The 24,753-nt window shown below is 44.0% G+C and overlaps 1 protein-coding gene across 2 annotated transcripts in view; it reads right to left on the reverse strand.

The window, feature by feature from the left end:
- tmc6b (transmembrane channel-like 6b) overlaps positions 1 to 24,753 on the reverse strand; it is a 125,396-nt gene that overhangs the window by 38,601 nt on the left and 62,042 nt on the right. Inside the window, exons 3-11 of one of the 2 annotated variants that reach the window (XM_085963736.1) lie at positions 24,037 to 24,182; positions 23,024 to 23,128; positions 21,149 to 21,304; positions 18,709 to 18,811; positions 12,767 to 12,860; positions 9,300 to 9,551; positions 7,116 to 7,291; positions 3,841 to 3,985; positions 1,699 to 1,854 (exon numbers count right to left, since the gene is read on the reverse strand). In XM_085963736.1, coding sequence (XP_085819862.1) covers positions 1,699 to 1,854; positions 3,841 to 3,985; positions 7,116 to 7,291; positions 9,300 to 9,551; positions 12,767 to 12,860; positions 18,709 to 18,811; positions 21,149 to 21,304; positions 23,024 to 23,128; positions 24,037 to 24,182 — 1,333 coding nt within the window. Of the gene's footprint in view, positions 1 to 1,698; positions 1,855 to 3,840; positions 3,986 to 7,115; positions 7,292 to 9,299; positions 9,552 to 12,766; positions 12,861 to 18,708; positions 18,812 to 21,148; positions 21,305 to 23,023; positions 23,138 to 24,036; positions 24,183 to 24,753 lie in introns of both variants that reach the window. The other variant, XM_085963735.1, reaches the window with a different exon arrangement.

Consider the following 24,753-nt stretch of genomic DNA (forward strand, 5'->3'; position numbering starts at 1 on the left):
CCAAGATATGATTATTGCCTCACTTCACAGTACGTATTACATACACCATGAAAACACACCATGACTTTATTCAATGTTTGCTGATTTTTTTTGCCCAATAGTGGGTGTCATGTGCAATGTAAATTGCCATTATACTTTACATGCTAGATTAGCCATGATCTGATTACAGCTGATTATACAAGGAGTATTGGGAGACATTTCAACGAGATAGTGATGCAGTTCAGTATATATCTTGCATGAAGATTCAGACTCTGTCCAGGGTCAAATCTACAATTACGGCTGCAAAGAGATTTAGCAATTACTTTGCAATACCCGATTAGACATTGTACCTGCAAACAGGGGTGCAGTAGACTATGTGAAACTAATTGGCTCAGTTGCAAGATTTGGCTCAGTTGGTTAAGGCAGTGAGTTTATGTAAACTAATCTCACCTGGGGAGGCCGTGGGGCACTACAATCAGTTGGTCAGGGGAGGAATACGTTTGCTAGGGTTCTTGCTCCTGATCACTGTTTTATCATCCCTGGTAGACACAGGATCAGGCTTGGCAGTGGTGCTCCCATACTTCACGAACCTGCTGACACTCTCGGTCTCGGCTTAAATATGAAGAACATTGGCCATTTGTGTGAGGTGCCAGAGGGTGCCTTGTGCACCCAAGCAAGGAGTCAATGGCTTCAGAATAGGATTAGAGGAGCATATTGATTGGGAAAAAAATGGAAGAATTTTTACTTTTAAAAGTGATCATATTTATTAGCATAGTAGTCATGCAAAAAATTCATCTCAGTTTGTTTTTTATCTGATGCCCTCCATTTTGGAACTCACACAAAAATCTTTTATTTGTATTTTTTCTCTTAGATTTATAAACTTTTTTTTTAAAGTAGGTACTGGCTTCCAGCCAGCCTTCTCCAGAAGAACGAGTACATATTTCTCAATGACTGTCTCCAACATTGGTCTATGCTCAAGCAAGATGATGAACTTAGATCGAGCTGTTTTCTCTCCCTCTCTCCCCATCCTCCTCCCTCACTACCGCAATGAGAACTTGCCTCGGTACAAAATCCCACTTTGAGAGTTGACCCGGTTTAAAAATAAATGAAACTTGCTACAAATGTGTCTGAGTGATTGGAGTACAGTATAGTCTTGGGGTTAGCACCAGTGATCAAACAATTCCGAGAATACAATCTTAACTGTGGCACTGCTGGTCTGCCTGGTTATGCAGCTACAGGAAACTTTGTGCGATCCGGCACCGACCTGTTGCCGTCCCATCAAAACTGCCGGACAAACCAGCGCTAATGTTGAAACATACGGAGATTTTGAGCTCCGTATCTGGCAACAAACCCTGTTGCTTAAGCTTTTAAACAGTCGGCCGTACCTTGCAAGCGTCTCTGTAGCTTAGCAACAGCTTCAGCGAGACCTTGCAGAGCCTGACTGGTGAAAAAAAAAGCAACGAAAAGAAAAAAAACCTAACCAAACGGCTCCTGATTTTTGCCGGTGGCTCGAGCATTCCAGACAGTTAACCTCCGGATAAACCAAAGTTTCCTGTAATATAAAAACCAATACCCTACAGAAGCTTAAAAACGATCAGACGATTTCCCCGCTAGCTAGAGAAATTAGTTTGTCCTGACTCAACGTTTAATGATCATGCTGGGATATTTATAGACAACTAGCCAATGATTGACAGTGCCTCATGTGAACAGGAAACCCACCTCCAGCAGGTTTTCAGAGTAATAGTAAACTCCAACGGCGCATCCAACAGCACTCCCCAAGGACAGCATCCAGCCCAGAATGTGAACTGACAGATTAGCAAACCACTGACAAATGCTCAAGCGAGTAGTACGGAAAGTATGCACAGTAAGAAATTCCTGATTGAGAAATAAAAAAGATCAGTAGCATTTTAACAAGAATATATTGCATGTGTAGTTATGATATTCTTTAACTGAACCACTCAAAGTACAGCAATACTTCCATGCTCGTTTATTCCTAAATTCTCACTGTCTTGAAATCAAGACAAACGCACAGTTTTGCACTCAAACTCATTCTTCCTCTGGTTCTCCAATCTGAAGCTCCTTACCATCCGCAGTCTTTCCTTCTTACAAGAAACTTTCTGGTATCCAGCACGGACGGGACCGACGTGGTGCCGGTTCATCAACAATTCCGGATAACCGAACGCTATAGTAAAAGATACGGAGCTCAGAGCTCCGTATAAAGCAACAAACCCAGCTTCAAAACAATCGGCACAAGTTGCAAGCGTCTCTGTAGCTTAGCAACAGCTTCAGCTACACCCTTGCACAGCCACAAATGGAGTAATAAAAGTAATACAAGTAATCCGAACCGACTCCTGAATTTTGCCAGTGGATAGAGCGTTCCGGTTATTCGAAAGTTTCCTGTACTATAATGGCAAGGTTTCTAAAATCCACGCGTGGCACCACCTAATCACCATTTCCTGATTTACCTAATCTCAAATTAATTTCAACCTTGCTGATGTCCGGCACTATGAACTTTCAACCTTCACCTTGGCTTCACAATTATTTCTGGTAAGTGCCAGCTGGTACCAAGACATTCTTGCAGTCCCGAACATAAAATGGTGATATAATAATTTGGCTACCTATAAAGACAACAATATGGGGGTGGAGGGAAGAGGGTGACATTCCCTTCGATAGGACACAGATTTCTTGAACATTCAAAAAAATAATAATTTTACAACAAATTAAATCACTGTCTTGAGCGACTGCCACAGCGGCATGCTAGATATTTTAATTACATTGCCCGTTACGATTAAAAATGAATGGAGAATTAATGGAACCAAAAGGGGGTTTTGGAAAAGTAGCCGCAGAAGTCGGGACAAAAGTTAAGAGGTCTCATATGATAATTGCGTCAGGAGGTCTGGTACCAGATTACTAATCCTCCCCCAATCCCCTTTGTCATCGGTCATCTTGTGCAATGTGAGAAAGGAGAATGGTCTGTACTGGAGACTGTTAACACCCTGATCTGCTTCACACAAGCAATTGGGAAGGCAAATGGCATGTTGGCCTTTACTGCAAGGGGGTTGGAGTACAAAAGTAAGGAAGTGTTACTACAATTGTAGACCACACCTGGAATACTGTGCACAGTTTTAGTCTCCTTATCTGTGGAAGGATATACTTGCCTTAGGAATGGTGTAACGAAGGTTCGCTAGATTGATCCCTGGGATGAGTGGACTGTCCTATGAGGAGAGGTTGAGTAGATTGGGCCTAAACTCTTTCGAGTAATCTGATTGAAACATAAATGATTCTGAGAGGGACTGACAGGGTAGATGCTAAGAGGTTATTTCCCCTGGCTGGAGTGTCTAGAACTAGGGGGCATAGTCTCAGGATAAGGGGTTGGCCAGTTAAGACTGAGATGAGGAGGAATTTCTTCACTCAGAGGGTTGAGAATCTTTGGAATTCTCTACCCCAAAGGGCTGTGGATGCTGAATCGTTGAGTATATTCAAGGCTGATAGCGCTGGATTTTTGGACTCTAGGGGAATCAAAGGATATGGAGATCGGGCAGGAAAGTGGAGTGGAGGTCGAAGATCAGCCATGATCTTATTGAATGGTGGAGCAGGCTTGAGGGGCCGTGTGGCCTACTCCTGCTCCTTATTCTTATGTTCTTATTCACACAATAATGGTAAATAACCCAGAGTCACAGGTAGACCTAAGGCTCAAACATGTGACTTTCTAGTTGAGAATCAAGCATGCCAAACTACCAGACCGACTCGTGTGGACATCACCCTTACATTTTATGGAGCTTGATTCTAACAGCAGCCATTATTTGCAAGCATCTAATTCACTCACGCACTACAATATTTAACATTAAGCCACAAACTCACCTTTAGCTGGGTGCTGATGTTCTCGTACTGTATCTCAACTGACAGTTTCTGAGTCACCTTAAAATCCCATGAGCAGAACACTTTCACTGCCAGATTACCGTAGGTACTGCCCACTCTGTAACTCTCTCCAAAAGCTTTGGACAAGCTAAAAAGATTAAATTCAAAAGTTATTCTAAAGCTGCCACAAGCTGTAAAACCATTTCTGTATTGTACAAGGTAGGCTTCAATTTTTCTCATTGAGTGAAGCTTAAGCTGATCCATTTAATCTCAAAAACCCATTCTAAATTCACAATCATTTGTTGGAACCCATGGTCACATCATGTAAGGCGCCTAGCTCAACCCTTAAAACCCTCAATTTGCCCTTAAAAGGATCGGTCAAATCTAAAGCACATGTTCATAGCCATCTTGAAATTGGATTTGCTATTTTGTGATTCCACTCCATCAGTGTGAGGGGACAGCTTAAACCTTTCATCCTTCCTCTCCTACACACAATTCCTAGGAACTTAGGATGTTGCTGCACAGAATTTACACTGATACAGAAAAAAGTAGGTTTATATCACTCCTATTCTCATGGTCCTTACTGGCCTGATTTTCAGCAAGAGACAGCATTCTGGACCCTCCCTCAGCTACACTCATCCCCACAATATTACCAGCGTAGCTGTTGAACAAAAACAATAGTTTCCCACATTATCACCCAATAACATATGTGTATAATGGCGAATTGTGACTACACTTTTGGCTGGACCTGCCACATATAGTGGCTAGGGTTTTAAACAACAGAGAAGAAACTATTTTTTTCAAAATTAAGTTTGTAGTGTCTCACTTATTCTTAAAAAAAACCCAGCAGTATTCGTGCCTGGTTGGGTGTAAACTTAGAGGTGAGGTAGTGACTTAGAGATGAGGTGGTGATTTCTATTCTACAGTAAAATGTAAAGAACAATTTGATAACTATGAATCTTATTGAATGGCGGAGCCGACTCAAGGGGCCGTATGGCCTACTCCTGCTCCTAATTCTTATGAATGGTAATTAACTGACACTTGATACTGCTGCTTATTCTGGGAAATTAAGCCAAATGGAATGCAGAAGTGCTGTCCCAAATGTAAACATAGAAAAGAATGGAGCTGGAGACTTATAGCGCATTTATACTCAATGTGTTGCTCACAGCAACTCCAAAAACCAACGGTAAATTGTGAACATAACCAGCACTGTGGTTGTACCATTGGAGACTGTGTGCACCACCAAAACTTCAACCTCCACCTCTGACAGCAGCCTAAATACAAAGTGGGGTGCTTTTAGAGGTACGGGCAGCCAAGTTGTTTGGACACGAGATGGTATAGTGGCTGAAACCCCACAAGGTTCTATCACTGCTGTCCTGTATGGACATTCTCCAACAACACAGAGAAAGTTATCAGGCTCAGCAAAATAGTCCATGTTTGTGACTTTAAAGAAACTACGCTTTCCAAACTGCTTTTTAACATGGATCTGGCACTGTAGAAACTGCCTTACAATATTACTAAGATGTTTTCCACAGCAGCAAGCAGAACAGGCAGTACCGACAGCCTAGTTCAGAAAGCAGTTATTGAATATAAAACACAGCAGTTCAGATATATAGGGCTGGATTTTATGAATGGAGACGTGTTGGAGGTGGGACTGCTGCTTGCCGGGTTTCAGTCCCGCCTCCATCAGCTTCTGGCCAACCAGCGGGATTTTCCCCTGATTGACCTTGTTAAGCCCGCCCGGCGGGCTCAGCAGGCCAATTAGGGGGCAGTCAGTCAGTGACAGAGCACGTCAACGTATGACGTGTCATCTGTCAAGAATTATTGAAAGAAGAAACGTCATTGTTTGACAACTCTGTGAAGCTGTCAAACACTGACATTCTGTGTAGTTTGATGATGATATACCTATCAATTCATCCAATGAAAAGCGACGAGTTAGGAAAGTAACTATAGGTTTTTATTGGCTAAATAACAGAGCCCACCCTCGTGGGTGATCGGATACAACAAGGAGGAATGCCAGCCAGTCGACTACCTTTATACCTGGGCAGGTAGGTGGAGTCATGGGCGGAGTCAGCAGTGGTCAGCCCAGGTATATCAGCGTGACAAGAGGCGACCTCGTATAGTGATACAACAGTGTGAACAGTGATAACCATAGAGTAACGATATAACAGTGATAACTATAGTGTAACAATAGTGAACGATAAAAGTGGTTTACCACAGATGAGTCCTTGTGTTCAGGACTCATCAAACCTTTCTACTTTGCAGAAATCAGCTGGCTGTTGGATCGGAGGATGTAACAGCCAGTCTGTGATCTCTACAATGGAGATGTCTTTACTCCGGCTCCACAGTGGCTGAAGGCTATAGGTAGAAACAAAGGTAAGTTAACATTTTCTAACACTTTACACTTACCTCACATACTTACCACTCCACACTTGCACCCATCACTCACCTCTACATCGCACTTTCAGACCCCTCCGACCCCCGCAGACCTCCTACACCCCGGCGGGGTTCCCCCAGGTTGGGAAGCCCGCACTTCAGGACAAAAAATGGGGATAATCCTATTTTCTGCCCGTTAACTACCTGTTAACAGGCAGTTAATAGGCTTTAATCCCTTCCCGCCTCCAAGGAGACGGGACCCAGGGCGGGACGGCTTCCTGGCAAGAAGGCACGGAGGCGGGTCAAATTCTGCCACTTTCCCGGCAGTCCCGCCTCCATACCCGCCTCCTCGAGGCTGAGAAAATCCAGCCCATAAATACAAACATTAAAACAGGTAGTCAATGTTGGTAAAGACCAAATAAGCAACTCAAGAATCAGTGATCAAGGCAGCCGCACGATCCTCCAATCTGCAGAGACGACATGTGCCTGAACCATTTTGAACGAGGTCTCATGGAGGAGTAATTACTTTCCTGCACATTTTGCATTATATAATCAATAATTAGGGGCCCCTTTGATCTACAGTCCAACTGTCCAAAATCAGTTCTGATGAAAGGTCAGCAACCTGAAATGTTAACTCTGTTTCTCTCTCCACTGATGCTGCCTGACCTGCTGAGTGTCTCCAGCATTTTCTGTTCTTATTTCAGATTGCCAACATCTGCAGAATTTTGCTCTTGTCCAATTGCAAGATCCCTGTCATGTAAATGTATGTAAATTAGAAAGCAACCCCAAATTATCAAAGCATTCATCTCCCGTGAAATGTGAAAAATAAGAAGTCCACTGCATTGGCTGGACTGTAGAGTTTTAGCATTTGAGTAACATACAAGTAAAAAAAGGTATTTTACCAATGGACCAGGATGATGCAGGTGATGAAGAAAGAAGCTCCAAGAGTGTAGACATAGGCTATCGGCATATTATACGGAATATTAGGAGCACTAGTGTTGTATCCCACACTGTGCAAGATATTCCACGTGCTGTTTGTATAATATCCATAGTACAGAACTGTGTCTGTGAAATAACCCTAAACAAAAAAAGAAATGTTAATTAAATCACAAATTAAACAGCCTATGACTACACTGTATGGGTGCTAAACTCAGTTTGCTATTTTTGCAGCAACAAAGAACATGCACTTCCCTTTATAACTGTATGTAACTCCTCAAAGGGGCATTTCTACATCGGAAGTCCTGTGTTTTGTTCCTCCAGAGCCACTAATATTAAACAGTCGGGCAGCATTGTGCTGGGTTCCCAGGCTGGGTAACCGTGCTCTCTCATTAAGAGCAGTGGGATCTAGATACCACACTCTCGAGATAGAAAACCAGTGACAATCAAAATAGGTTTTCATATTTTCACTTTTTTTTATTTTTTAAAAACAGATTTTCCCCACATTTGATCTCATTAAATTAACTGCACCACACGTATTCCTAAAGAAAGCAACAAGATGGGAAGAAAGAAAGAAAAAAGGAAAGAAAAAAGAGGAAGGAAAAAAGACTTGCATTGATATAGCACCTTTCACGACCAGCGGACGTCTCGAAGCGCTTTACAGCCAATGAAGTACTTTTTGAAGTGGAGTCACTGTTGTAATGTGGGAAATGTGGCAGCCAATTTGCGCACAGCAAGCTCCTACAAACAGCAATGTGATAATGACCAGATAATCTGTTTTTGTTATGTTGGTTGAGGGATAAATATTGGCCAGGACACCGGGGATAACTCCCCTGCTCGTCTTCGAAATAGTGCCATGGGATCTTTTACGTCCACCTGAGAGCGCAGACGGGGCCTCGGTTTAATGTCTCATCTGAAAGACGGCACCTCCGACAGTGCAGCACTCCCTCAGCACTGTACTGGAGTGTCAGCCTAGCTTTATGCGCCCAAGTCCCTGGAGTGGGACTTGAACCCACAACCTTCTGACTCAGAGGCGAGTGTGCTACCAACTGAGCCATGGCTGACACTGTGCAAGAACGAAATAGGTTGATTCGACCCAATAATTTTTTCTTACCCACCCCACCACCCGACCCATATAAGGGTGCCGTTTACTTCAGTAATTTCACCTCCCCTCCAGATAGCTCAGCTAAGATCTGCAATGTACTTATTGGGGAATTACGGGCATAATTCTACACCCTATCACCATTACTGGGAGTATCAGATCATCACCAGAATCAGATTTTGCTACAAGTAAGCCGTGAAAGTTTAAATATCTGACCACCCTCGCTGAAAACTTTGCATCCATGCATACATTTAATTTCTTTCCCGTCCCTCGCATTCATTTCTACAGCACAACATTGCCGATAAAAGCATGATTTCTTCTTAAATGTTGGCGACAGGCACAGTACAAGTGTCGAGTTCTAAGGTGGCTTTGTACTCTTTCATCCGGTCTGCTCATTTACTCACCCACTAATGAATCACAATGACATAAACATCTTAAAATGTATTCACTCTCTATTTAGTCAAACACAAATATATTGTGAGCCACTTAATAAGGTTTACTACTGTACTATTATAGTTTGAATCATGCTGCAATTTTAGGTTTAACAATGAAAACAAGAACCCTGAGAACAAATTTAGTTCTAATAGTTTTAAGTCCGCTTTTGTTTTAACACTATTTTCTCTTTTCCTTTAGTCTTGGTACACCGCACACCATTTCTTCAGAGGAGAAAGCTGGCAGACAACCCGCTCCCAGGTTTCTATCAATATCACTCTGTGATCCGCTGGAAGGAAGTATGCAAGAACTGGAAGGATTGTTACCCTCTAATTTTCCCTCTGGTAGGAAAACACTTGGCTTCCCCTTGCCCCGCCACCTCATATTTAACCCAACAAAGATTATTAACTCTTTACCAAAACTACCACAGTATGTTAATACACCAAAGCATACCACCTAAGAAGAATTCAGAATCAAAAAATCAGGTTCTTTTGCTTGTAGTACACATGTTTTTAATGCAATACTTTGAGAACACTGTACTACATATGGTGTGTCAATAACAAAATTAACTCTAAAGGAACGCTGTTTCACATCAGGTGTGTTTTAGTTCACTTACAGTGCCAGTCAGGAGCTCTGACCCCATGAAGTTTCCTTTTGTCATTTCAGGAGGGTGAGTAGCTTGCGGAATAACAATGAATAAAAGGTTCATGACAAGGAGGAAAGCATTGAATATCAGCAGCATCTTGAGGAAGATGAAGTATGAAAGCACACCCATGCCGAAGCGACCACTGATCTGTTTCTGGGCAATCTGCCACAACTGAAGTGAATGCAGAAAGGAGAGAAATCCATACCAGCACCGCCTGACAGCCTAATAATGAAACACAAAAAATGTGGTTAAACAGCCTGTAGAGGGGAATAAGCTTTTTAACTGATGATGAAACATTACCAGAAAATTGATAGGGTAATATCGACAGTACACTCAGGAACAATTGCATATATATTTATATAAAGAAATCACATTTGGAGAAACCTTTAACATTTTGAGGAAGTAATATTTTCTACAGCTGCAGATTCAAATGTGTTTGCATTCTGATGTCATTTTAATTTTTAAAAATTATCCAAATGTTACATTGGCCAATTGAGTGTAAATTATTGTTTAAGAGGGGCAAGAGAGGTTGGTTGGAATTGACAATCACTTGGGAGGTCTCCCTCATGATGAGGCAAAGATTTTCCAAGCCTCTCTACAGCCAGAATTGTTTCAACACCACAGGGTATTTTGTTGAGAAAATCATGGCCTAGAAATTGGACCACGCAGCACCTGTTTATCAGGTGAAAAATGGGGGCTTAAGCATCCAATATGTACGATGCATGTCCGCGTGCCAGGTATGCGCCGCCGCCATATTGGTTAGGGTACTCTGTAGTCATCCAGGGTGCCCATCTGAAATAGGTGGTAAGCTCAATGCCTATGCAAATTGGGGGACCAAGGTCCATATCAGGCCCCTTTCTGCAAATGGTTCGCGCCTGACTGCAGCATGCACCGTGCATGCTATGGTCAGCTATATCAGGCGCACAGCGGCCAAACCAACAGTCTTCATGGGACCACTGGAGGCTGCCACCAAAATGGTAAGCGGCAAATGTTTCACTTACCCAGTATGTGGAGCCAGAAGGAGTGGAAGTGCTCATTCTAGCTCCAGGCTAAAATCGCGGGCCATTGCCAGCCACCGCTGGCACCCACTCCTTCCCAGACTTACGGCTACTCCATCTTCACTTTCTTCACGACCGACATACTGCCTCTTGGGGCACAAAAGGCACCCCCAGCCGGCTGCGTCTTTATGATGCAGGAAGACCGACTGTGCATGATCCCCATGCTCATCTGTTTTGGCGTGGCAGTTTTCGTTTGCCAGTATGTCTTCAAACTAGTCTTTATGCCAATCTAGAGGTACCAAACCAGGCGTGGTTAGTACTGTTTGCGGTGCATCCCCAGTGGCTATAGATTGGGAGGTGGAAGGCTGCTGAGCTTCCACTGAGGATAATTATGATAGCTGTGGTGGGCAGCCTCCAGCAGCTCTGGTGGGCAGCCTCCAGCAGCTCTGGGCCTTGAGTGCCTGGCTATTGACTGCAGCATCTCGCTGTGGGCCAGGGTTGTCTGATCCAGCTGGCTGTGGTGAAGTGCCTGGTAAGGGAGCAGACATTCTTTCATTCTAAGCGAGGACAGCAGGTGTCTCTCCTATGGAGCCAATGTCACTCTCATGGAACTGCACCTTAGCACTCCTACTTCTCTGCGCGAGAGCAGTGTGCAGGAGTGAGGTGACGCTCTGAAAGCCCCCATCAATGCTGGTCCCCAAAGCCAAGATGGCAACAGCTGCCATGGAGGCTGTCAGAGCTGGTACCAGATGCTCTATCATGGTGGGCTAGGGTCTGTTCGAGTGACACTGCATCATTCGGAAAGCTACCCTCCTCTTCCTGCACTGGAGCAAGGGCCTCAGCATTTTCAGTATCTGAAATGAAAGACAGGGACAAGGTCTAGCTTTTGTGTGATGGGAAAGCAGAGAGAATTGAGTGGCTGCTGAAAACAGTTGTGGTTTTGTCACAAAGTGTGCGTAGGGTGAGGCAGAAATGAGAAAGTTGGGTCAAGTGTGAAGAGATGGTGCGCGATGTCTCCTCCAGTGTTGCCATTTGCTATGGCTATGACTCAACCCTGCCTGTGATGTCCAGCACATTCTGCTCGAGTGGAGAGAGGGTGTGCGGGCTGCCTCTGGCTTCTTTGGTCACCGTCTGCTGCCTGATGTTGTGTATGACCTTCTCCTGCAAGAAAGAAGGGCATGTGTTAGTGACAACCTCGTGAGCTCTTTGGAGAATGTGCCTGTCATAGTCGAATAGTGCAGATGTTGTGTGCAAGATGTGAGGTGTGGGGAAGGGAGGGTTGCAATAATGGTGAGAGTAGGAGGCGGAGAGTGTTTGAGCAAGAGGAGAAGAGGTGGAATGAAGTGTGGTGCAGTGATTGTGGGAGAGTGAAGGGAAGCAGCAGAGGGGAGTGTTGAGAGTGGTGTGGCTGCAGGTGAGAGGACAGAGTAACTGATGCGAAAGGTTAGATTCTTACCTTTACAACTCTGCTGAGATCATTAAACATTTTCCAGCATTGCAGCCATGTCCTGTGAGCTAAGACCCTGAATTGACCTCCTCAGTGTCGTCTTCCCATTGATGACGGAGGTGTTGCCTGGAGGGCTTTCTGCCCTGCCCCCAGGAGGGGAACAGGATCTTCATCCTACTGTCCATTGCCTGGATCAGGGCCTTCAATGCTGCATCAGAGAACCTATGGGACCTCTCTGGACCTACAGCCATTTTTGCAACTTTCTGAACCTTTCCTGCTGGCTGCAGCCACAGTCACAGTCCATCTCCCCTTCAAGGCTGCCTTTAAGTGGCGTCAGAGACGCACGGATCTGGCATCCCTCCCCCCAAAACAGGCAGCGGGGGAAATGCCTGATGCATGATAATGCTGTCCCGGCATGAATGCCTCGCGGTCCGTGTGCCTGTGTCCCTGTTTTTGGGCGCGATTGAATTTCTTGGCCAGAGTTTGTTTGCAACTGAAGTCACCTCTTTTAGAACAAAATATTTCTCTCACTTTTTCTTTTGGACAGTCTGGGATTTAAAAAAGACTTAAGCCAGTTTTCACATTAAGAAAGGCACCAACATTTTGTTCCTGTCAATTACCATTGTGACGTGCCTTGGGGCATATTTTACATTGAAGGCCGGTATCAGTGCAAATTGCTGCTGATGGCCCTGTGCTGACACAACTTATTCTGAGAAAGTTCTTGTAGGAGGGAAAAATTGTCAGTCCCAAAAGAGAAAGTACACAATGTGTGGAAGCAGTCATAACTTAGTAATAACACGGAGTTTATGGCTTTGCATAATGCTGCTGATTAATATTTTGTGGTTCTGTATACTACCACAATCATTTCCTCATGTGTTGCTCATCAGAGTGGAAAATTATTTTCCAAGATAGAAATAAATATTAAAAAGCACAAATATCTAATATCCATCGGGTTTGACAGTTTTTAAACAAAAACATTTTCAGCTGCTTACAATGATCACGCTGTACATTGTGCGACTCCAACAAGATAGATGATTCTTTTCAAGGGGGCCGTCAATGCTGTCCCTACAGCTTGATGTCATTTGCCTGTAGGAAAACACAGGGGGAGAAATTGGGTGAGTAGCGCCACTTGTTAGCGCCTAAAGAGGCAGGCAGTGGCTGTAGCGCCACTGGCTGCGCCTCCCGCGATATTGAGTTGGGGCGATAATGGTGGCGTTAGCCTTTTGCGCTGCGCCGCCACCGATGACGTCATCGGTGTGCGCAGCGCCCCATTCGCGATATTTGGTAGCGAACGCCGCAGTTGCACCGTTCGCTACCCGCGCCCGGTTCACGGGGCCTTACTGTGCCAGCAGCGGCGCAAGTTAAGGTGGAGGTGCGGGGCGGCCGCCTTTTTCGGCGGCCGCCTGCCAGCACCTCCGTCCCCGGCCTCCTAACCCCACCATCCCCCCCACGGCATTGCCAGCTGTTTCCCGAGAGCCCGGCACTTCTCCTTGGTGCCGGGCTCATTTGCCGGCACTCACTAGCGGGGATCGCGCTGTTGCAGGCACCTCCCCCTTAACAGTGGGAGGAAGGCCTGCAGTACTGCAGCGTGCCGTGCCGCAGCGTGTGGCACGTTGCGCTGCGATATTCAGTTTCAGCGCCCCAAGAGGGATGCGGAGCACCTCGAGCCTCGCCCCGTGTCCGTCGAGGGGCAATGAAACTGAATATCTGACGATCGCTGAAGCTTCGAACGCTGCGCTAAATCCTGCGCTCAGGTGACTTTTGCGCCACTTTGGCGCCCCAACCCAATTTCTAGGCCACAGAATTATTAGGGGAGTATAGGCCCTCAAAGAAGTTAAAACCACAAACCTCCTCAATTCATCAAAGAACATTTTTGGCCCATTTGTAGCCCCTCTTTGGGTTACTTTCTACCACTGAAAGCACAGCCCAGTAACTTGTAGCCAAGTCTCTCTGCAAATGATTCCCTTGATCAAGAACAGTCCTTGGTCTCTCTTCATCCATGTAGGAAAGTTTCAAGTTACACTTGGAACCCACTCCCCTCACCCTCTGACATCACAGATGAGACTGCGCAGTTGCATGTGATGCTATTCTTTAGTAATATCACATTACACACCCAAAGGTTGAGCTCACCGTCACAATTTCTTTCCAATATTTTAGTTTGTGTGTAATTTTACTTCCTTGTAAATTGGTCAGCCTGGCTTTGGCATCTTTGCTGTCCGGAAGGCAGCAACATCCGTGCAGGGAAGTGGAATGCTCCGTCCACTTTTGTCACCAGTGTTTACATCACACACACTAAGCTGCAGAGCGATGCGGCCTTCACTCTGTTCCTGCAATGTGTGGCAACGCAACGTTCCCTCGAAACTGCGCGGCTGCACAGCTCTCAGCCGGTCCCACGCAGCCCGGGACCACCGGCTTTGCTAATGTTAAATTTTGCGCGTGCGTGAAACTGTGAATGAGCCGCGCAGCTCCTTCAAGGGTCCGCGCAGCCAAAAAAAATATTATGGGGGGGGGGGGGGGGGGGGGCATTATTCCAACGCCCGAGCACTCCCAATGCATTATGTTTCCATTTCCCACACCAGTAATAATTATGTACTTCCTAATAGCTAGAAATTCCTCCGTGCCTTACAGCTAAACCACAAAGTCATGTACCCACTATGATCTTGCCTGTTAGTGGCAATTTAGGGACTTTTTTTTGCTGTAGGTCCACTGACATTATGGAATGGATCGAGATTGTCTAAACTTGTTTTATACAGAACCCTTGCAGCTTGAACGTTGAATTCAAACCTAGCCCAGCCAGCTGAAATTAAGTCCCAGCTAAGCTAAGACTGCTGCGGAGACATGAAAGAGAATATTGTATTGATTCTTTCGCTCTGTAAAGCATTAAAAATTCAGTTCTTAAAAGCCTGTGTGAATCCTATTTGCTTGGCAGTGAAAATCCTTGGTGCAATGGTTAGTTCTGAGGCAAAAGGACTGCTGAGCTTTTTATTGGTTATATAAATGGGCTATTGGCATTGTAGTGAAAAATTAATCTGATAAATGAAAGCCCGATACTAAATCAGTTCCAGCATGTCTGAAGGAAAAGGACTCTTAAAAAGGACACATTGTAAAAGACCACACAGCAAGGGGATAGATCGCCATCACCAAGGAGTCCAGGCCAGCTGGAGGCTATTTGAATACCTACATACAGTAGGTTGTGGACACTGAGAAAAAACAAGTGACGGGTCAATCAATCATGGGTTGTGTTTGTAGGAACCTATTCTTGACAAGCCACCATGGTTCTATGTTTGAAAGGTCTTTTACTCAACAGATTTCAGTGTGGAAAGAGACACAGCTCCACTGCGACTGTTCCAACCTCGCCTTTCGCTTCCTGGCGAAGCCACCTCACCTGGTATCTTCCTGACTGCTTGCTACCTCACAGCTTCATGCCTGATGCAGATTGTCTGTGAAGCAGATAACCTGACTACAGCAGAAAGCCACGCTACACTACGACAGTGTCCATCAAAATACTTAGAATCTTCCCGACAAGCCTGAGCCAAGCATGAGTATATAACTTTCATTATGGGGTTAGTCCAAGGTCGACATTTGATTTCCAAAAGGTTATGCATTTTGGAAATTCAGAAGGTTTTGTTGTATTGTTAATCCAATTCTAATTCGTGCATAAACCAAGTGTTGTTTAAATTCTAATGTCAATTTTCCACTGCATTAATAATATGATTGTTTTCTTCATGAACCCATGGTTTGTGCCTGAAGTTTCTTTAGGAAAAAGAGCTCATTAAGTTAAAATTAAAATTAAATCTTGGAGATAAAAAGGCAATTCCCCAAATAAAAGTGTAAAATCACTTTGCACCTTTTTGCTCCTACAACATGATGAGCTTTTTATTAAGTGACTGCAACATCAGTGGTGCAGAATAGAAGAGGAAAAGGGCTTAATTTCAACTTGACTGAAATGTATCACCTTCTATAAATGTTCCTTACAATTTTCATTTCCCCAAATTTTCTTGCGTCCCCTCCTGACAGTAATAACTCATGCACAGCTGCTGACAGTTTCAGAATATTGCCCAATGGGTCATTTCCATATGTATGCGGAAGTCTCGAGTATCAACTGGTATTTTGGTCGAGAGTGTTGCAGCCAAGCAAGAGCCCCATTTCACCTCACTTTTCAGCAGAATTACTATCAGGAATCATTACTCTGGTTGATTATTTCCTTTTGCTTAGTCTAGGTTCATGAGTCCATCTGTTATTGCCCTACCTTTGCCCAGCTAACTCAGTGCAAACAAGAGATCAAACCTAGGGCCTTCTTGGTCTGTCAGGCTCAGTACCAGACACAGCATTTGCTAACTGGGTCACAGATGTAACCACCCCATGATATCTAAGGTAATGTTCATGGAACTCCCCATACCTTTCACTGTGTCCAGCCTTGCTTTGAGTTCGAGTTACGTTTTCAGTAATGTTCCCAGGAAAGAAACAGCAAACCCTTTCTGGTAATTTTATTTAAGCTACTGAAATTGATCCTACATCTCAGTCATGTTAAGACAATTTCTACCATTTTTTTCCTCAAAGTATTTAGGGAAAAAAAGTTACATTTAAGCATTTTTTTTTAAAACCCTTTTTTTTAAAAAAAAAGGCAGAGATGAAATGTGGTTAAAATGCTAATGACTATGAAGTCGTTTCCCCAAAGACATGTCAACAAAACACAATTTGTTAGCCTGTCTTGAAGATCTATAATGATCTCACATCGAATGTGTTCGAAGATCCCTCATCCTATCCTCTTGGATTATAAACAAAGGCGATCAATACAAAACAAGAGACAGGCAGAGACAGTCCTGTTTTTAAACAGAAAGCTATGAGGGAAAGCATTCGCCAGGCTCAGACGGTTGGAATGCAAGACAGTAGTCAGAAATTATTTTGTTTAAGTCAAGCAAGACCATCCACTGATACAGGGAAGTGCAGCTTGTTCCTTATTTTGTGTTGCTGTGCTAAGAAAATTGCACTGATTGAAATAAGTGAGCCTGATCATTACTGTTGCTCTGTATGTTTACTTGCAGTGAAATAAAGCAGCATAATGATGCAAACTGGCCTCATCTTACTAAGGCCTAGAAATTCAGTATAGCCACGTTTGGGGCGCTACAGCCGGGCGGCCGCTAAAGTTTGCGCCCGGTGCAACTTCGCGCCACCTTCGCCGATATTCAGTGGCATCGCCCCAAGAGGTTGCTGCTGCGCTAAAACAGGCGATGCACGACTATCATTAGGCGCTAAGCCGGCGGCCCGGGGCGATACCCCCGAGGGCGGGCGCAGCGCAGGTGCGGCGAGTTGCTGATTGACGGCAGACACTCTGGCGCCGGTGAGCTCTTAAAGGGGGAGGGCGGATTTGTTTGACTGCCACTCTCTCACGGCGTCTCTGAGCCCTTTGAATGCAATGGAGAAGGCCAACGTTTGCACCCATTGCAGCCCCCATTATATGTTTCCAATCAATGATATGGCTCTGAAGTTAAAGACAAGTGCAAAGCTGTGGCCTGGAGCCACAAGTACCTGTGCGAGTGTTGAGCCAAACCAGAAAGCTCTCTACATTTGTCTCTCACAAAGAAGGAGTTTTGCAAAATGGCTGCCTTTTCTACTGCAGGAGGAGTGCCCTTTAATTTGCGCCCCCCGTGCCCCGCAGCGACTGGGAACCGTTCCCCTCTACCAGTCGCTAGGGGCGCCAGGCGCACAATAGGCCGGCGCCACTGAATTTCCGGTTTGGGGCGCACAAAGGGCATTGCATGATGAAATGACGTCAGGATCAGCGCGCGCAAAGGCTTTGCGCCGCCGCTAAATCTTTACTGAAGTTGGGGAGAGGCGCAGATCGCGCTGCGCCCGGCCGCTAGCCGCCTAGCGCCCCACATCTCCTCCTCCTAAGGCGCTAGCGGCTGGCGCAAACAACTGAATTTCTAGGCCTAAGTGTTTTCTTGCTCTGTCTTTGAAAAGATAGGAACACATGCAAAAGACTTGAATGCCCAGGTCACATTACAAGGGGTTGCTACTGTTATACCCCTAGGTTACACTATCCTACTGTTAGATATGCGCACACCCCTAATAATATAATAAGATTGCTTATGGGAGTGACTCGCACCGCTGTACCTGAAAGAATATCCAAGTTAAGACCCTTAACATGTACAACCTTCACTGGCTCCCTCTCTAATCTTTATGAGTAATCCAGCATCACAACATACCTCGATTTAAGCTTAAAATATTAAATGAATTTATTAAACCAACAATGAATACGTGAATAACCAAAATGATATATTTACAGGATGAATTCTATAATTGTATTATAACATCTATCTTCTTGAGTTGGTAAAATAATAAAAAATCATAACGCTAAGCATTAAACTAACCCTTTGTAAAACAACTTTTGAATTTATAGTTTATTTTCCCTGAATTTTGTGAGAGCCTGTAGTAATCTAAACTGTTTTTCGGAAATTTTGATTTGTCTTTCTTCTGGGAGATTTAATCAGACCAGCTCCTTTTCTGAACACATTTTCAAACTGATTCCAGATTCCAACAGATTTGCACTTCTATATATCCCAGGAGAATGTTACTGTGTCTTCCTGGATTTTGAATATGTGACCACTCAAATTTAACGAGGAACTCTCAGTCACATACAAACTGAACCAATCACGCACCACTAAATTCCTCTCTCTAGTCTGCACCCAGTGAACTTTGCAACACTGCATCAAAATAAGATTAGTACAGGAATTTGAATTACTGTACAGACCTTCCCCGCCCCACCCCAAACCACCTATGTACTGTGACTGGATTTAAAGAAGCAACTACCAAACCAAAGCTAGACAAAATTTTTTGTCATAGCCATCTTCTGTATGGTACAAAGAACAGAGGCTTGAAAAGTACAGCAGTTTGGTACTGCTCATCGCAGGACCCGTGTGGTATGTCTGACCTGAGTTCCCGTTTCATGGCGAGGTTCAGTGGTATACCCTGCAACATCTTAGTACGTTCACCCCCTGCCATTTGCTGCAATTCAGCCAACAGCTTTTTCTTTTCTGAAATACAGAAATCAAACATGACATATCCATTCCTTTCAGTCTTTGCAGCATCAAAACAGCAAACCAGTCAATACTCATAAATCAAGACCAGGAAAATCCCTTCACTCTGAGGAATGAAAGCGTTTTCCATTAAAAAAATATGTTCCAACTTTTCTCAATCATAACTACTGAAAATTACTTCGGAAATTCCCAATAATGTTAAGAGCTTGGTGTAGCAACAGGTCATTCCGTGACTTTGCACTGTGTCACAACATTTTGGGACAAAATGTATTTTTTACGGGAACCCTGACCTACAAATACTGATTTCTTTGCCACTGAGAAACCATTACATTAGCTGTTGAGATTTGAAGTGAAAAAACATTTCAACAAATTCAATCCATGTCAAGGAGATCATGCTGTTAAGAGTCTCTTAATGCAAATGCCAGCTGGGTCAGATGGACATTAAGGGAGTTCTTTTTCAGACCTGCACAAAACTTTCCATATTTACTGGGTGGACTGGCAATAAATGAAACTGGGTTAGACGAGGCCTCACTGTTACAAGATTTTAGCTGGAGAGATTGCTCCAATTCAATGCTTAGCCCTAGAATTACAGGCTATCTGAATTTGGGTCTTTTAGATGAGCTGAATTCAAATGTTTTCAATTTTCTAAAGGCCACAATTGTAAATGGAATGCTGAGCCTGTCTAAAGCTATCAGCCTTGAGCAACAGCTAATGTCTCTGGGTTTGATCTATTTTCTTTCTTTTTAAAAACTAGGCAAAACTGGGGACATATGCAAATTCTCTGAACCACTTTGCTTTTTCATCCAAGTGAACCACATGAAGGTAAATAATCCCAGAATGATTAAGCAGTTGTGTTTAATGAAACATTACTCGTAGAAACACAACCTGGCCCTATTTACACAAACAAATAAACATAGTTGCCAGTAAATAATGAAGCTCTCAACTTTCATAGATTGGTACCAAAACTACAAATTATGTGATGTGCCACACATATGGAATTATTCCTTTAACAAGGTGATTAAATGAGGAAAAACCATATACAAGAAAACCAGAGGATCATTTGCCCCAAAATGGGCACTCCTGCTCTGTTTCTGTTATTTAACTTTGGACTAAGCAGGGTTTGGGGGCATTGAACTTCCCAATTTGAAGCTGCACCTCTGAAGTTAGTGTGTTCATTCCTTGATTAGCCCCTTTGGTGTATATGAACTTGCATTAACAGCTCCATTAAACTAGATGTCAAAAGGTTTTGTTACATATTGTTGCAGTAATTGATATCTCTTTTTTTTCAGCTTACTATTCAAGGGAACATTTTTTCAATAATTGTCAAAGTTACCAATGTCAACACTACATAGCGGGAAATTTCTTTGGGTGGAAAAAGAGGAAATCGATTACAAATCCCTTACATAGCATTTTTTTCAAAAGCAGGATGCAAGCAATAATGAGCTACAGTTATCTAACACTCACAGGAATTTGGCAAAGTCAGAGCTTTTATATCACTAAATGTTCCTACGTTAAGCAGAACCTAAATTCCACTTTATTCAAACTGCAATGGTACTCCTTTACATTTTTACAAAGAGACCTACTGGACACCAAAAGCCAACAACTGAATAATCATATGGTCAGTTTGATCTTTTACAGTGAACAGACCCACTCTGTCTACAGGGTTATTGTTTAAAGGCCGTGGAAAGCCAAAGCTTAGTACCTACATTTTTTCTTACAATTTCCATTTTTCCCCCCACTCTCCTCTTTTAGGCTGAGTATGTCTCCCTGGCTGAAGGACAGACAAATAACCCACTTGTCGGATTGTGTCAATGCTGCTGTGTAATTGATGTTAAGAGAACACCACAAGAGCAACTCTGACTTTCCCTCCCTTTCTTTGGAGTCACAGCTGGCCTCCTCTCATTGGTACTGCCAGGTTTGGGAACTCACACTTGGGACACAAACCTGCATCACACTGCTCCACAACACATTATAATGGACACAGAGTGCTGACCTATTTTAAATTATTTTATCAGGAGATTCATTGTAAAAAGAAAGGGTCACAGAAAGTGATAAAGCAGCCATACAATGTGCCCCAAATTTGATCTAATCACCTAACAAGAGATACAACAATGTGTTAAACAATTTTGCCACTGCCAAAGTATTAACTATTCTCCAAGTGTGCTATCCCACCATGTAGCAAGACGAAGTACTGACAAAGTTCACCAAGTCATGGTGCTGGTTTCATAATAAGGCACCAATTTTCATAAAATAGCAAAATTAGAACATTGCATCACTCAAGTCAAGATTTCCTCTTTAATCACCATAAAATTTTACTCTTGCACTAATACTTGCCTGATTCTTCTTCATAATTCTCATCTAATGCAGCTACATCCCGTATGCTTGGTCTCATAGATCGAGGCATGTCTTTCAGAGCAGGCCGAGCCCTTTTTCGCCGTAATCTTAATGTACGATTGTAGTATTCAGAAATAATTGCACCTCTGGAACGACCTGTAAAGTGACATGAAATTCAGTTGCTAATATTGTCCTGGTGATTTCAATGACTTTGAAAAACAAGAACGTTAGCCTTGAAGAACAAACATGTATATTAATTCCTTCATAGCCTTCTGGCTCGCACACACTGGTCTTGGTCTGAGGGGCTAGGAAGATTGTAGACATTTTTACAGCCCCCAACAGTGCTCGGACACTGGCTGTTAATAGATGAAGTGTGGCTGGAGATGGATCCTGTACCCAGTTTTCCCTTTCTCCCTTGTGTCATTTCTTTTCAGTACAATGAATTGGTTAATCACTGTCTGGGGAGAAACCCAAGTGGGACTGTGAGCAGAGCCTTCTGTACCCACCTGTGACTATACACTGACTTCAAAAGGCTACTTCTTATTGTATCATTGTACAATTTTTGAACTTCCTACAACGTCACTTACTCAATGACCGATTTAGTGAGCTAAGTGCAAAAGTATGAATCTTTTATTGTGGACTCACACCTATGAGGAACTATTGTAGCACTAGATTTATGCTCAGAGTGGACACATTAATCTGAATCAAACCAGTGAAAGTTTCTGAAATTGCCCCATTTTATATTGCCAGATGATTTGATGAACAGATTTTTTTTTAAAACAGGGCAGTGAACCATAAATATGACAACCCTGTCTTTTGCTTCCTTTTTATTCGTAGCAGGGAGAAATCTCTGAAGTACAGGTATTATTGACCCCAGGATTTGTACAGAAGAACAAAGTGCTGAAACTACAAGTCAAACTTATCAAAACACCATCACCACAAAAGTAAAGTAAAAACAATGACCAGATATGTACTGCCAAAAAACAACATGGATAGGTCAATGTGCCAGTCTGATTTTACAGACATTATTGGTATGATTCGAGGACTGAAGTTAATATTGTGCCTTGTGGGCACTTTCCATCATAATAGTCTTCCAAGCACCTTCCAGAGAGATAAGGATATATGGCCTAGAAATTCAGTGGGCTGCGCCACCAGTTTGCGCCCAAAGAGGGCACTCAGTGGCTTTAGCGCCACTGGCCACACCTCCTGCGATATTTAGCGGGGCGCTAATGGCGGCGTTAGCCTGTAGCGCTGCGCCGCCACCGATGACGTCATCGGTGTGCGCAGCGCCCCGATGACCATATTTGGTCGCGCCCGCCTCTTTAACGCCGGTCGCAAATAGCGACCGGTTCACAGGGCCTACCTGTGGCGGTAGTGGCGCTGGTTAAGGTGGAGGTGCGGGCGGCCGCCTGCCAGCACCTCCGTCCCTGGCCTCCTACACCCCCCCCTCGCGGCATTGCCGGCTGTTTCCCGAGAGCCCGGCACTTCTCCTTGGTGCCGGGCTCATTTGCCGGCACTCGCGAGCGGGGATCGCGCTGTTGCAGGCACCTCCCCCTTAACAGTGGGAGGAAGGCCTGCAGTACCGCAGCGTGCCGTGCTGCAGCGGCCCTTAGCGCGGCGATATTCAGGGTGTGCGCCCCAAGCGGGGCGCGGGGAGCCTCGAGTAGCGGCCCGCTTCCGTTTGGGGCGCAGAAACTGAATATCCGGATGGCGCAAGTGGCTCCGCTCGCAGCGGTAATTCCAGCGCCCAGGCGAGCTTGGCGCCCCAAACGGCGGCCAACTGAATTTTTAGCCCTATGTATTTACATAAAATGATAAAACGCAAAATACAGCTCGTTCAAATAAACCAGTACAATGAAGAATGTTAACAATCACCTATAGTTCTGCTAGGCATGAAGGAGAGCACTTTCAAGGTAGCAGGATCATAACAGCAGTCATCATTGGGTGTGCCTTGTGTACGAGGGGGTGATCTGAAATAACCTAAATTTTCTGAACAAAATCAGAACATAAATCATTTGCAGCCAACACAAGCAGAGCTTATTTTCTTTTCTTTTGGAAATATCCTCTCCATCGCGAATATTGCCTAGTACCACCCCTGTAACATTGTCTGCCTCCACCCCATCTTAGCCCATCTACAGCTGAAACCCTCATCCAGGCCTTTGTCAGCTCCAAACCTGACTATTCCAATGTTCTCCTGACTGGGCTCCCACCCTCTGTATACTTCAAATCATTCAAAACTCTGCTGCCTGTATCCTATCCAGCTCACTCAACACTTCTGTCGCAGCTGACTTACATTGGCTCTCAGCCCCCAATACATCAAATGTAAAATTCTCATTCTCATGTTTAAATCCCTTCATGACCTTGTCTCCTTCCTGTCACTGTAACATCCTCTAGCTCTACAACCCTCCAAGAACTCTCCATTCCTCAGGTTCTAGCACCCTGTGCATCCTTCCCTCCCTTCACCCCATCATTGTCAGCCATGCGGTCAGTCTTCTCGGCCCTTGTGCTTTGGAATTCCTTCCAGAAACCCCTCAGCCTCTCCACCTCCCTCCTCCTTTACGACCCTCCTTAAAACCCACCTCTTTGACCAAGCTTTTAGTCTTCCCTCCGAATACCTCCTTCTTTGGCTCAACGTTTATCTTTCTATGATTACACCCCTGTGAAGCATACACATTATATTTCTACATTAAAGATGCTATATAAATTCATATTCTTGCTGTTGGAACAAAATTGGTTTGCATATGAAGAAAGTAAATGCTCGGCATATATGTTACAGCCTTCAACTCTGATGATAATTGTTAGGCTTGTAAATATAAAAACACACAAGAGACAGGAAATTATTGTTTAATAATCCATGAACAACACTGAAATGTTCTGAATCTCATTACCTATCCCTGCACCCGGCAGATCCTCCAGCTCAATCATCACTGACGGTTCATATTCTAGAGCGCTCTGCTCGGAGATAAGACGGACAAAAGAATTGTGGACCAAATCTTCTTCAAAGCAGGACTCCGGAGAAGCAGGATCATAATCACTGGAGTAAAAAAACATTTTTTCATTGGAAGTACCACCCCTATTGGATTCTCAAAACAATAAAATGTTTAATTTTTTTTTAAGAAGCAACAGTCTTGTCATGCCCAACACAAAAACCAGGTCCCAGTTCAGTTTCTCTGAACTGAAGCGAGACCTGTTTGGAAAGTAGTCTGGGACAACGTGACTTGGGTGAATGTTGGAGCCGTTTATTGTCACACGACTTATGCTTAGGATTTCTGCTGTGCCTCATGTGGTTTTACAAAATGAACATGAGTTACACCAGGCATTCTCGAAATGGACTAATCGACCAAACACACACATATTAACGTGTCATCACAGAAGCAAGCAGCAACAGCGAGTTGTTGAAGTCAGTCCAAATAATACAGCTTTGGACCATTTTATGAAATGGTTAACAGATAAACTGGTCAGTTGGAGTTCCTTGGATTGGATTTCCTTACAGAACTTTAAAAAAAAAGGAATGCACAAGCACCCCTTGGAAGGGGAGTAGCAATCCAATCCCGGCCAGTTAGTGTCTTTCTCAGAATTACTATTCAAGGAGCTTCACCTTTCAG

This window comes from Somniosus microcephalus, chromosome 21 (genome assembly GCF_052327205.1).
Source record: "Somniosus microcephalus isolate GS21.2 chromosome 21, FLI_Smic_1.0, whole genome shotgun sequence".
Classification (NCBI taxonomy): Eukaryota; Metazoa; Chordata; class Chondrichthyes; order Squaliformes; family Somniosidae; genus Somniosus; species Somniosus microcephalus.